At 42.2% G+C, this 13,900-nt stretch overlaps 1 protein-coding gene, 1 long non-coding RNA gene and 1 pseudogene across 8 annotated transcripts in view; all 3 read left to right on the top strand.

Moving 5' to 3' along the window:
• LOC307196374 overlaps positions 1 to 13,900 on the top strand; it is a 606,711-nt gene that overhangs the window by 590,067 nt on the left and 2,744 nt on the right. For all 6 annotated transcript variants that reach the window (XR_013831117.1, XR_013831118.1, XR_013831119.1 and 3 more), the window contains 2 exons: positions 9,285 to 9,544; positions 13,408 to 13,565. This is a non-coding gene — a long non-coding RNA (uncharacterized lncRNA). The remainder of the gene's footprint in view (positions 1 to 9,284; positions 9,545 to 13,407; positions 13,566 to 13,900) is intronic.
• Positions 813 to 2,570, top strand: LOC307196321 (SNRPN upstream reading frame protein-like). Its single transcript, XM_079941181.1, has one exon. It carries the CDS (start codon positions 1,456 to 1,458, stop codon positions 1,672 to 1,674), a length of 219 nt encoding a protein of 72 aa, XP_079797307.1. The 5' UTR covers positions 813 to 1,455; the 3' UTR covers positions 1,675 to 2,570.
• On the top strand, positions 2,115 to 2,581 carry LOC307196319 (small nuclear ribonucleoprotein-associated protein N-like; annotated as a pseudogene). Its single transcript has one exon. The product of its transcript is annotated as a small nuclear ribonucleoprotein-associated protein N-like (transcript).

Genomic DNA, 13,900 nt, shown 5'->3' with positions numbered 1-13,900 from the left:
TAACAAAAATAAACAACAACAACAAAATGTCAAATCTCTGCCTCAACACGTAACAGTACTAAGTTAATGGGTAGAATATAATTGAATTGAATTGAATTGAATTGAATTACACTTGTTAAGACCCCGGAGTTTTTTACGATATGTCTAAGCAATAGAGAAAAGTAATTTATTTCATCTATAACCTTTGGATGAATTAGAATCCTCAGTAACTCATGGCCTAGAGGGCCCTCGAGGGGAAGAGGGCTTCTTTCAGTTTCTGTGGTGGGCACTTTCACCAATGCAGACTGACCCCAGGCAGGCTCAGACCTACCTGGTATGATCGGAAAGGCTCCGTGAGGCCCAGCCTGCCCCCAGATACCTCATAGATTGGAGAACATGTGGATTTACAAGGCAGTTTTGTTTTTATTACTATTGTTTTTTAAAGAAGGATTGTGTTTGTGTGTGTGGGGGGGGGGGTTGCTTTGTTTTGTTCTGTTTCGTTTTGTTTTTAATCTGGCCAAGCTGCTCAGCTTGCAGGATCCTAATCCCTTGACCAGGGATTGAAGCCGCGCCCTCAGCAGTGACAAGTGCGGAGTCCTAACCACTGGACCGCCAGGGAATTCCCACAGGATTGTTTTCTGATTCAGCATAAGCAGGATACTAATGTAGATTAAAACAGAACAGGTCTGATTGAAGTCAGGTTGGGGACATGTGGATGCCTAACCTGATAAAACCATAGCAGTCCCTCTGGGAGACCCCAGTGTTCCTGGGAACACTATATGAAAAGCATTTTTCTATTCCAATCCCCTCTTGATACACATGTGTAGACTGAATCAAATCCACATGGTTAGCGAACAACAAAGGGCTATGAAATCCAATCTTTTGGTTAATTAGCCAAGTTTGCTTTGTTGTTGTTGTTTTTCGGTATCACCTACCTGTGTGAGTGGATTAAGTCCTTGTCATGAGCAGGCCACTGATAATAGGTACGTATGTGACATTGGAGGGCTAGGCCATTGGGCCTCCCTTTAACACAGCTGAGACAAGTTTAAAGTCGGATGAGGGACTTGACTAAGGAGGGATGGCTACTTGAGGATCTTCAAAGACAAAGCAAATGTGAGGGTGGAGGTGGTTGATTTCCACTTGGCCATTCCCGCGCCTTCAGGGTTGAAGTCTTGGCGCTGGCTTCAACTCAGCTTGGCTGTCCCATGTGCACCTAGTCCTGGATCACAAGTTTACATCCATTTCAATCCTGCCTGTGTTGAGAGGAGCTGCCACAGGGATTTGCTTAGGGTGCTGGGAATTATGCTTCTCCTACACACAGCATGATATAGGTTATGCTGTAGTCTTTTATAGCATTTTAAAAATTGGCAGGGAGAGCCAGCCTATTAGTTGGTGCCACCTGAGCAAAGGCAGCGTAGAGTGGGGCGGCCACCGGAGATGCCTAACATTGTGTTCTGAAGAGCAGCCAGAGGCGCGATGGAGCGGGCCAGGGACCGTTTACACCTGAGATGGACCACAGAACAGCACGTACCAGAGGGAGAAGTCCAAGTCAAACGGAGAAGCACAGCCTCACTGAACAACCAGGAGTGCCACCTGTACCCAAGGCGATCTCAGCAGCAGCAGCAAGTACCTGTGGTGGATTTCCAGGCGGAACTGAGACAGGCATTCTTAGCTGAGACACCAAGAGGTGGTTAAAGCAGTATTGGAACACCCAGGTAGCAGATTCCAAGAGAGAAAAACACAGGAAAAAACCAGGCTCTATCTACTATTCGAAGCTTCCGCCCCAGCTCGCATTGTTTGTAGGAGAACCTTCGTCATACCTTGATCTGTAGCCTTCCCTTAGGTCTTAAGGATCCTGAAACTTTCCTGTGGACATTGGATTTGGTGGAAAAGCAATCATGACTGTGGGAAAGAGAAGCAAGATGCTGCAGCACATTTACTGTAGGATGAGATGTGTCTTGCAAGATGACCAGATCTTCCTTGGTGCCTTTAAGGCTTTTGACAAGCATATGAACTTGATCCTCTGCGATTGTGATGAGTTCAGGAAGATCAAGCCAAAGAATGCTAAGTAGCCAGAGCATGAAGAAAAGCGGGTTTTGGGTCTGGTGTTGCTGCAAGGGGAGAACTTGGTTTCCATGACTCTGGAGGGACCAACCCCCAGAGATACTGGCATTGCTTGGGTTCCACTTGCTGGAGCTGCAGGAGGCCCTGGGGTTGGTAGGGCAGCTGGCAGAGGTGTTCCAACTGGTGTTCCAATGCCCCAGGCTCCTGCTGGATTAGCAGGCCTTGTCTGAGGGGTTGGGGGCCCATCCCAACAGGTAATGACCCCACAAGGAAGAGGCACTGTCACAGCTGCTGCAGTTCCTGCTACTGGCAACATTGCTGGAACCCCAACTCAGTATCCACCAGGACGGGGGACTACACCTGCTGCTCGAGTAACCCCACCTCCAGGAATTATGGCTCTTCCACCTGCTATGAGACCATCCATGGGCCCACCGATCGGGCTTCTTTCTACTCGAGGCATGCCCCTCCAGGAATGAGACCCCCTCCCCCAGAAATAAGAGGTCCATCTCCCCCAGGAATGCATCCACCAAGACCCTAGGATACTATTGGTCCTTCTTAGTCACTTTTTTTCCTGCAGTGTGTCTTGTGAAATATGTGGACTGTTTGTGAGCTTTTTGTCCCCTCTGCTGCATTAATATTAGCTAATAAATACATAGATCAATTAAACTGTGAGGTACTGTTCTACAAAAAAAAATTGGGGGGTTGTCTATATTGCAGGATGTCCTTTCATTCTTTCACTAATAGAGGCAGCAGGATGTATGTAGAAGAGAATATGGTGTGGGGACTCAAGGGATCTGTATTCTAGACCAGATCTTTTCACCAATTAGCTGTGTGTTTGGGGGGCGTATTATTTAGCCTCTCTGCACCCCCGTGTCCTCATCTGTAAAATAATGCCCTCTGGCTCAGATTTGTTTCTGAAATGCTTTTGGCTTTACTGGGCCATCAGAAAAATCTAATGTTCTCTGGTAACTTTGAGTTATATTAAAACAAAACAAATAATTATAAGCAGTCATTTTATGAATAAAATGCTTCTATATGCCAAGAATTTTAAATTAGGCTCCATGACAAAAGCATTTATTTCTGATATGAGTGAAAACTTGAGATAAGTCAGTAAGGATGGTATTAAGCCTTGTAAATATCATCCAACTGTGACCTGGAACTGTGGAACTGTCCCCATGGGTGAGAACATCTGGGCACTCTGCTGGCTTCATTTCAGGCGTTCACTTACCCAATACATGCTCGCTTTGTTTCTTCCGTATCTCATTATTCAATTAAAAAACATATATTCAGTTGATACCATGGATTCATTCAATAAACGTCATTTGATGCATCTGGGAGGAACCTGCTACCTATGTAACACTGTTTTCATTGTTAATAATAATAGTATCAATATAAAAGATAAGTTCCCAACTTTGAAGATCTAATAATCTCACTCAGGAGGGAAAATGTATACGGTAAAGAGATAGGTGACTTCATATGACAGTACATGAATAGGGTCCAAGAGAAGGATACAGGATATAAGGATATAAGCTTTGAAGTGAGGGGGTGGGGTGATGATGTGGGCTAGAGCGTACAGGAAGTGTTCAGGAACGTGTTCCGCTGTTCCTTAACACATAAAATTAGCACAGGTGAAGAGGAGGAAAGAGGCCACTTTAGGTAGGGGAAAGGACTGTGCAAAAGCAGCGAATTAGGTAAGATTAAGAGATATATGAATTTGCTAAAGATGAAACATATATGAATTTGCTAAAGACCTGGATCTTTAGCAGGTGGAGAGAAAGGCTTCTATGAGAGACTAGTGGGGGCAGGGATGGCATAGAATCTTCCATTCTGGGAAGGTATTGAAAGTCGGGTGAAGAATTTTGGCCATTATCTCACAGGCATAGAGGTCCTTCTTTCCTTTTTCTTTATAAGCTGTTTTGCTCAGTGGAAATGTTATTAGTAAAATCGCACAGGAGTCCTAATAGAAAAGGAAAAAAAAAAAGACTGTAGAAAAGCCACTTGGGGAGCAGGTGAGAACAAGAGGTTATAAAACACTGGAAAGGCAGCAGAGCTTGGAAGGCCCATGATGGAGGCAGAGACCAGACTGTGTGACCATTTCAGGGTTCAGTTTCTCTTGCTCTGGGTACCGTGGGCTGGAAGGCAGTGCAGGGTACCAAGGAGAAGTCTGGAGGAGAATGCTGGAGAAAGAGAGCAGAACAAAAGAAGAGACCAGGAGAAGATAGATGGAGACAGAGAATCAGACAAGAGTGAAGGATGAGGGGAACAAAGAGTGCGTGGTCAATGAGGTGGAAGACAAAGGAAATTAATCAAAATGATTATGTGGCAGGTTTGGAGTTCGACTCACAAACTGAGTCGAGGTGCATAAGAATATGTAACTATTTTACGTAAATTATTCTCCTTTGACTTCAAACCCCCAGTCTGCAGGAGGCAGAAATGTAACCTCAGTCATTTCAGCTTCCTCCCGTCAGATCCCCGAACTTGTCCCTCATTTCTGGGGCCTTCAGTAGTACCCAGGCGACGGAGGTGGCTGGAGCGGGCAGGCATCTGCCCTTGGTGGGGCATCCGTCCACTGAGCATGTGTCAATCCTGCCACAATCACCAGTGCATGCAGTTCACCGCGGAGGCACACCTCATTCTTACCTAGCAGGCATTCAGGGTCTCCCAGGGCCCTTTCTGGGCCCCTCTCTTTCACTGGAGAATCATGGTGTTTGTGCAATACCGGCGGTGAGGAAGTTCAATAGATTTGCTATCTCCCTGGACAGGTTTTCTTTGCTCTGGGAAAATAAAGTTATCTCAGGATTTCGTCCCTCTGCCCTTCTGGTACCCGCAGAGACCCAACCCCAGAGTAGGACCAACTTGTTTCTAGGTTTTCTTCCCTTCTACTCCAACTTTCCTCCTTCTCCCAAATGCAGGGAACTGTCTGCATTTTTGAGGGCAGATTGCACTCTTATCAAATGCTCCCCTCTTACCTTCCTATCTCTGATGAGGCTGAATCATTTTATACACAGGAAAGATGACACAGAGTGGTTATATGCCTTACTTGAGGTCACACGGCTTGTCAGTGACAAAATGGGTAAAATTGAAAATATGCTAGCTTGACTACCTTTTTCTCCTTCCCCCCTTCCCTCTTCCCTTCCTCCCTCCCCCCTCCCTCCCTTCCCTCCTTCCATTATCCCTCCCTCCCTTCTTTTTTTCCCTCTCTTCTCTCCTCTCTCTCTTCTTTCCTCCCTCTCTTCAAAAGAATTTATTATGTGCCAGACTGTATACAAGTACCAGATAGACCATACTGAACAAATTAAACAAATGAAATGGATTGCTTTCATGAGTTGCCAGTCTAGTAGGGGAGATGGACATCGAACACTGCATACACAGACTCGGAATTAAACTGTGGTCAGTACAATGGGTTCTATGAGAAAGTAGGAAGGAGAATCTAATTTAGACTAGACAATCAAGGAAGATCTTTCTGAGGAAGAGACATCTGAACTGAGAACTCAGACAGGGATGAGAGCATTCCAGGTATAGGGAATGGCTTATGCAAAGAGTTGGCATGTTCAAGGAGCTCAAAACCATGCCTGTGACTGAACTATTTGAAAGGGGGAAAATGAAACAAGATGTGGTTGGAGAATGAGAAGGACCAGAGTCTATAGGGCTTTATCAGCAAAGTTAAGAAGTTTGGATTTTATTCTAAGCTTAATTGAAAACAAAACTTAAACAGTGAATGACATAATCTGATTAACATTTGAAAAAATGTATTCTGGCTGCTCTGTGGAAAATGGATTGGAGTGAGGAAGGATGGAAAAGAAGAGACCATTTGTGAGTTGGGGGCCCTTTAAGTATTCTTGGGAAAGGTGATGTGGGTTTGGAGCAGGGGTGCGAAAATGGGGAAGGGAAGAAATGGAAGGATCAAGTCGTACTTTGGAAGAGTTGACAGATTACTGGATTTGAGATGTTAGTGGGGACATAGCTCCCCAATTTCAGACATGAATTATTATTCCCTCTACTCTAGAAACCCTATTGAATCCCATTAAGATGTAAGTTTGGTTGTTATAATAGAAAACCATGTGAGATAGCCTTTTCTAGAATAGCAGATGTCAGTGCTTCAAGGACGTATGGCACTGAGATGGCTAGATATTTCTAAGGCATATAAATTAGATAAGTGGACAAATCAGGAATCTGGTATAAGAAGTGTGTTTACAACCCCCAAGCCTATTCTTAGATACTGATTAATAATAAGTTTTTACCAAATAATTCCCAAAATTGTTATTAATATCGATCACCAGACACTTGTAAATTTTCAACCACCTTTATGTCTCTCGCCTATATTTGATCCCAATAATAAATAAGGTGGATTTCTTCCCACACAATAGAAATAAATAGGGCCCCAGTAACTTGGCAGATCATAGGTCAAATGACAGTAACTCATAGGTCAAATGACAATTCAGAGGTGGAGGAATGACTGGACCCTTCATCTTTGTAACAATCACTGAGATCTAGGAAGAGAGAAGAGTGGCCTAACAGTCCTTTAAACATGTTGATTCATTCCAGTCTGGGTTGTTTTCACTGAAAACTTAGAAAAACAATCTGTAAACTGGTCCTTGGGCCTTGGTGAGAATTTCTCAAAGGCAGTGAGGCGCACGTTGGGAGCATGTACAGTAAGGATGAGCATAGCCATCAGTCTTTCACAGTAAGACTGTTTCTCAGTCCAACATCTAGACTCTTATTTGGTCTTCCAGTTTGGGGCAGTTTGACACCCTAACAGAAGATAGTTTAGTCACCTTTGTAAATGACTTCATGTAGTTGTTATTACAGTAAGTAGTTCTAGCAAAGAAAGAAAGCAAATCTGAACAAAAACAATGTTGGAGCAGGTGTTCTAGCTGTTGGAGAAAAGTTATGAGTGACATCACTCAATCACCTGTTTCTCTAATAATAATATATTACTTTTTAGAGGCATTGCTTTTTTTGAAGCATTGCTTTTTTTCTGTGTGCCACCTTTTATAAATTTCACATCTAATATTTTCCCCCTTTGAGTGTGCCACAGCAGAAGCAAGTTATGTTTGCAGAAGGTGAGCCGGAGGAATGTTAATCCTGTTTGGAATAAAGCTCTTTCCTAAGTGTATTTAGAAACCAACATAACACTTAGCAAGACACTTCTGATATATTTTGCCTTTTACTTGAGTTTCTCAAATCCAAAACGTTGCATTTTAGAGCTTAGAGAAAATTTAAATGAAAACAAAAAAAACCAATTTCTCATGTCCCTCAATTGAAAAATCTGAAAGGAAGAGTATCTGCATTAAATGATGTTATGCACATTTTAGTAGTAGACCAGACACAGACATCCATGTATCACATTTTCTTCCCATGTGGAAAGAGCACTGATTGAGGGGAATGCTTTCCCCTTATACCAATGGAGAGGAAAAGGGATTCTATTTTCTAGGTATCTTATTTAGTAAAATTAAGCAAAGCTGGATTTAAAGCCTTTAATGAAGACAATAGAATATGTTAAGTAACCAACTAATATTCTGCTGAAAACCTGACCACCCTCAGGAGGCCTCACAGAGTCTATGATTGGACTGCGAGTCTCTTCCAACGTGTTTTTGATTTGGATAACTCCAAATCTACCCCATCCCCTTGCCATTTCAAGCAGCACTATCACAGTTCAGGCAATCAACAGACACCTGGAGGAAGAGAATATTCAATCTGCTGTCGGGAACGCAGGGGAGACAGGATGTTAATTTGCAGCAGTCACCTCAAAATTGGGACACGTGGTGCTCCTGCGGACTCCCCCGCCTCTGAGAAGACTCTCCTCAGAGACTTCCTTTCATTCCCTCAAGACTGGAGCAGGTTGGCTTGGACGTGCCATAAGAAAATGCTATAGATGCAGCAAGAGAAATAACTTTCTTTTCCTACGATGATTATCGCGAAGAACTCATGTCAAGAATAAGTAAACTTACCTTCAGAGTTTAATAAGTACTGATTGGTAGAAGGGGAAGGAAAGTGGAACTCGGAAATTCTGTATTTCACGCGTGCTTATCTTCTGTAGCCTGGGTTGGGTGTGTGGGCTAGCTCAGTTAGAAAGGAAGCAGGCCAAAAGGAGAGGTAGATAATAAAAAGGAACTTTATCAGGGAGCTTCCTATACTGTTGATAGTTAACGTCATTATTGAGTGTCTAGTGTTTCCACTAGAAATGTCCAATATGCAAATAAACAAATGGTCATGGACACAGTCCCTTCAGAATTAGCCACTTTAAGGGACGATTGAAACGTAGTGGGGATTTCAGGGGTAGGGAGAATACATACACTTAAATGGATAATTTGTCATTACCTGAGGCCCCTATTGGCATTGATAATGTTCCACAAGGGCTTAGAATTTAGAGATAGGTTGAATAAAAATGAACAAGGAAAACAACAGCAGTGAGTGTATGTAAACGCCATCCAAAGCCAGTGTGATCGCTGCTGCTTCTACTACAAATAGCAAACATTTACTGTGTCTTTCTCATGTGCCGATCAATGGTCTAAGTCCCCTCTATGTATAAGTTATTTAAATCCTCATAACAATGGGAATTATTCCCATTTTGTAAGAAGTGAAACTAAAGCACAGAAAAGGTGAGTAACTTGCTCATAGGAACATGGTACTAATAGCACATCCAAAGCACGTTATTCTGCCTCTTCACCATGATGACTACACTGCATCTGTAATGGGAGAACAAAATGGAACTTGCATGAAAAACGTACCTAGCAAGTAGGCTGTACATGGTTCATTAGCTTACCAGGAGGCATCATTTTAAGGGTTGCCTAATTAATGGTTTAAGAATAATTCCTTTATAGAAATAGTTTGTGTATAAATAGTTCAACAGATAGTGATATAATGGCATGCTCATTGTAATAAACGTGTTTTAGATCTGCAGGACCTTACTGCCAAATGGTATGTACTTTTTATTCCTTCTTTTGAAGACAATTAATTGAACTCATGAACTGTTGGGCATATCAGGTACTTTAGTCAGTGTACATTAATTTGAATAAAGTTACATTGAAGTATTGGGATCCTAGGTTTAAAACAGTGACTTGCATTTTTTAAGGGTATCAGAGGCAACTCCTGTAATCTCTTTTATTCCTGAATCTCTGTGTCTCATTCTGACAAATTTTGGATAGGAACTGTACAAAAGTCATCCTCAAAAAATACAGATGTTCTATTTTGCTGAAGACCTGACTTTATAACTATGTCTAAATGTCTTTGTCATCTAGAAAACACAAAAATAAGAGCCCGAGGATTTGAGGGAAGGTTTGGAACATGGCGATGGAGGAATAACATTCCTAGAAGAAGTGAAGGTACTTTCTCCTCCCGGGTCCACCTGAGCATGCAGCGTCCAGTGAAAGTGATGAGAGGATGGTGTTCGTGAAGTGTACACATGCAGTGACACCCTCACCTTCCTAACATCTACAGATGCCATCGTAGACATTTTTCAAGCCCTCTTTTTGCCATCCACACAGCTTGGAATACTTTGGTAGGCCTTTTACCTAATTTTTAACCCTCAGAGATGCTAAGGCAGGGGCAAACATATGGTATAAATGGAATGAATGAAGGCAAATGAGTGCAAAGAGAAGCATTTGCCTAACCTCAGGAAGATAGACAGGTCTTTCCTAAATTGTTGTAGAAGTAAAGAGCTATTGGATCGATCTTTATGTGATTGTTCCTCCCTAGTTTTAATAAAGTATTCCAGTTTGGGGGAAATTCCTTCCCTTGTCAATAAAATATAACAAGAAGAAAACTTTAAAATATTTGCAGCCCTTCCTCTAGAATTTCATGTGAATTTTGCCTGTCTCTCTCCTCTTGATACTCCTTTTCATGCAAAGCATTCTTGTGTATTTCTTCCATTGTATTTTTCATGAAGAAAATATAGTGATCATCCAAGATAAGCAGACAAGATCAGGGCAGAGTTTACCTTTCTTCGTGATGCGGTACCAGACTTGTTTAGATTTAGTGCTCTTGAAGGCAATAGGTGTGTCTTTTTTATCTTTATTGGTATCTGTGTACATATTAGGCACACAGTAAATTATCTGACTGTATCAATTAATGAACAAACAAGAACGAATGACAATAGTAGATGTTTCTGAAAGGTTTTCAAAAACGATTTAGAGAACATTTTGGAATTCAAGTTAAAAAAATTCACTCAAATGAGATTTTGGGGGATTTCATGTGATTAACTCTTTACATTATCTCGTAGTAATTATACAGAAATCTCTATTTATGTAAACACAGTGAATGCATCATAACACTAGAATAAGTATACAAATACTGCATGTCAAATTAGGTTATAATCACTTTCAAGGGACGTGATTTCCTAGTTAAACAGATTCGTTTACATCTTGTGAAATAAAAAATAAGTGAAAATAACTATATAAAATCAGGCTTACAGCTGGACAGATCTGCTTGGCAATGGTCCAGGCCCTGAATGGGGAAAGCCCCACCAGCTGAGGCATGCTCAGGACGCCCAGGATGACTTTACAGGCTCGGCTGGAGAGGGGTCTGTGGCTGCTGTCCTGACTGCATCCTGTCCCTAGTTACCTATGGGGAAGATGGGCTACCTTAACGTTTAAGATGAGACTCTTGCTGTGAGGGGGTTGGGATGGAATGGAAACTTGCTCAGTAGAGGAGAAAACAAAGGCAATTCAACATTACACGCTTAGGTAAAAAGCATATTAGAATAAGTCAGGGATCCTCTCGCTAGAAGAGCAAATAGGTGAAGCTGACATTGGAATCCCAGGAGTTTAGAGTCAGGGTTTGAGTATCACAGATCATCTGGTCCAACCCTTGTAATATAGATGGGGAAAAGTGGCCAAACAAGGCAAGGAGCAGTACCAAGATTGAGACCCAGAAGTTTTCCTCCCAAATCTGGTGCTTATTTATGACATAACTGAAGCTCATCCTTTTAAGGGAGATCATCCTTTTAAGGGAGATCATTTTTTAAAAGCTGCTCATTTTGATGCATATCTCTAAAAAATACATTTTGCCTTGCCCTGACTGAGCTAACACTTCCTGCAACATTCCCTTGTGTTGACGGCAGAGGGGCCTATCTGTAAAGCTCGTTCATTACATGGTGTCGTAATATAGTGCCATTCTCTATGGCTCATTGTGAAGAGCATTTTGCCTTTTGCTAAGCTTCTGTAAGCCAGGTGTTTTTGCTTATCTTGCCTGTGTCACCATCATATTCATCTACTGCTTATTTTTGTTGTTTATAAGAATTCACTAAAACTATTTTCTTTTTAACCCGTGGATTCTTACTTGGAGGTAGGTCCGTATTTCTCCTACTGAGTAAAAAATCTTTGGTTTTTATTATTAGCTTAATTGATACTCATTTTTGTTCAAAACTACATTTGTTGAACACTTACTGTATGCCATGCTGTGCATACGTTGGTTTCTTCCCACATTCCGTTGGTTGAATTGCCCTGAGCAGGGCTTGGCAAACTGTGGCCTGGGAGCCAGATCTGGCCTACTGCCTGTTCTTGTCAATAAAATTTTGTTGGAGCACAGTCACGCTCATTTGTTTGCATATTGTCCATGGTTGTTTTGTACCACAACAGCAGAGCTGAGTAATTGTGATAGAGACGATATGACCCATAAAGACGAAAATATTTGCCATTTGGCCCTTAACACAAAATGTTGCCAACCCATGATCTCGAGTGTGAACCCTCGATTATCTGGCTGGCTGGATAAGAGAGCCAAATAAAATAGACACTACACTGTAGCTGCCCTGAGCACTACTTACTCACAAGTGTTTGTGGCCGGGAGTCATAACCATGGCACCAAACAACATGGAGAGAACCAACAACATCCTAGTCTGGGGAACACAAGGCTTCTCCAGATTTGTTCAGATTATTTTCAAACCCTGTTCCTAGAACCATCCCCAATCTGTACTAATACTATAAACTTGTAGCTTTTCCATTACAAATTTATTGTTATTTCTTTTACCTCTTTTTTTGTTCCTTAGGAAAAGGTAATTAGGCTATAAACTGAGGTCTGACAACTAATTTCAGTCAAGGCAAGATTAATACAAAGCAGGCAGATAATTTTCATCCTGTGAAATTAAAATAGATACATTTTAATGACATTCTGAAAAATCCATGTCTCATGTTTTTCCTTTGTTTTCCCTCACCTTCCCTTGTTCTCGTGTGATCCCTATTCTGTGTGGGTAGTGACATGTGCTAATTCAGGCAGACTACCAGCTCACTGCTTTGCTGTCCTCCACGGCTCTTCCTCCCATCCCCACGATTGACCTTTGGGTGGAAAGCTGCTTCTTTCCTTTGCTTGTAGGGGTTTCCCTACACTGAAAAGACAGGACCATCTGAGGGAAAGGTAGTCACTGCCCACCCCTTGAATTTTCAAATTTTCACTGACATTACAAAGAGCCAGTGTGCTTAATCTATATCAGAGCTTCAAGAATTAAAGGTTAGTGGCATCCTGGGCGTGGGTGTGCACCGTGCACATGTTCTGGAGAGAGTTTCCAACATTGCTGTGTTCTGTCACTCCAAGAACATATTGAATATGCATCTCAATGTCAGCAGCACCTTGAGATGTTATCTCCAAAATTATCACCTGCCTTCTGAAAACATAACCCTAGATATATTGATTGGTTAAAAGGCAGGATCTGAAGGAATAAGTCAGTGTCTCCGTGGATTATCCTAACCAAATAAGGCGAGTATTAACCTAGATACTCACTGATCTGCCAGTATTTGGTTTGAAATGTAGGCATCTCCACTAAAGTTATGTGGTTCATTCTTTGGAATATTTCTTCCAGACGTTTAAATACACTACCACTAAGCCAGAACCAAAGAAAGCATAAAAAGCATTTTAAGGAATAAATTCAGCAAGTTTCCATTTGTACCAGATAGTGAAATTGTTGACATGCATTATGAGGCATGTGTATTTTTCAGCCTGTCAGGTTTCAGTCACACGCTCAGGATGGAATATTTCAGCTGTCAGGGGTTGTGTAGAAAGGTCTCGGACCATTTAGGTAGTAGCACTTCCTAACAAATAGTTTCCACATCACCCTATCCTGCTATTTAGGCAAGTCAGAAGAAAAGCTTATTTCATTAATTATGCTATAAATGTAACTTCAGTGAAGGGTAGCCGGCTAAATACAAGATGAAAGGGCTGGTAGGGATTCTCTCCATCGAAGTGTTGAGCTTCACGCAATTTTATTCAGATGCACTTCCACTACTAAGGAGGCTATGAGTTGATCGACTGTATCTAGAATCAACTACAGTGGTGAAAACACAAATTGCAAACCAGCATGAAGTCACAAAGGGAAAGGAGGAAAGAGGAGAAGTAAAAGTCGGAGACTCGTACGTACTCTTCATTTTCCTCTAGGAAAAATAAGTATTGGACCAGCTGCCCGGAGTCCAACAGTAATGGGAGCGAGCCTAATTATTGTTAGGCGAGGGCCTAATGAGAAGTGCTACCCACACAGCCTTCCTTTGTGTTTCCAGTTGCTTCTGTTTGCAGAGGAGTCTGGATTTTTGTTGGAGGTAAATGATTATGTTCCCCCTGCTTGATGTGCTAGAATGAAATGTGGTTGTTAAGGAAAGAGAGGACCTGGACTGGATAGTCTCTTGGCCACAAATTTTTTGTGTGGGCCATTGAGGAAGGTTACAATGTAATATTGTTGGTAACAGGGTGAGGAGGCTTGGAGCTAGCTTAGCTACCATCTTTGAAACCTTTTGTGGGCACTCCTGTCTCCTTCCTCTCAAGGAATCTTTTTTTTTTTTTGCGGTACGCGGGCCTCTCACGGTTGTGGCCTCTCCCGTTGCGGAGCACAGGCTCCGGACGCGCAGGCTCAGCGGCCATGGCTCACGGGCCCAGC

This window comes from Stenella coeruleoalba (assembly GCF_951394435.1).
Source record: "Stenella coeruleoalba genome assembly, chromosome: 13".
Taxonomy (NCBI): Eukaryota; Metazoa; Chordata; class Mammalia; order Artiodactyla; family Delphinidae; genus Stenella; species Stenella coeruleoalba.
This window is presented reverse-complemented; position numbering and strand designations above follow the sequence as displayed.

Bases quoted from the DNA above. Each gene is read 5' to 3' on its own strand.
- LOC307196321 (XM_079941181.1), top strand. From the start codon at position 1,456: ATGGAGCGGGCCAGGGACCGTTTACACCTGAGATGGACCACAGAACAG.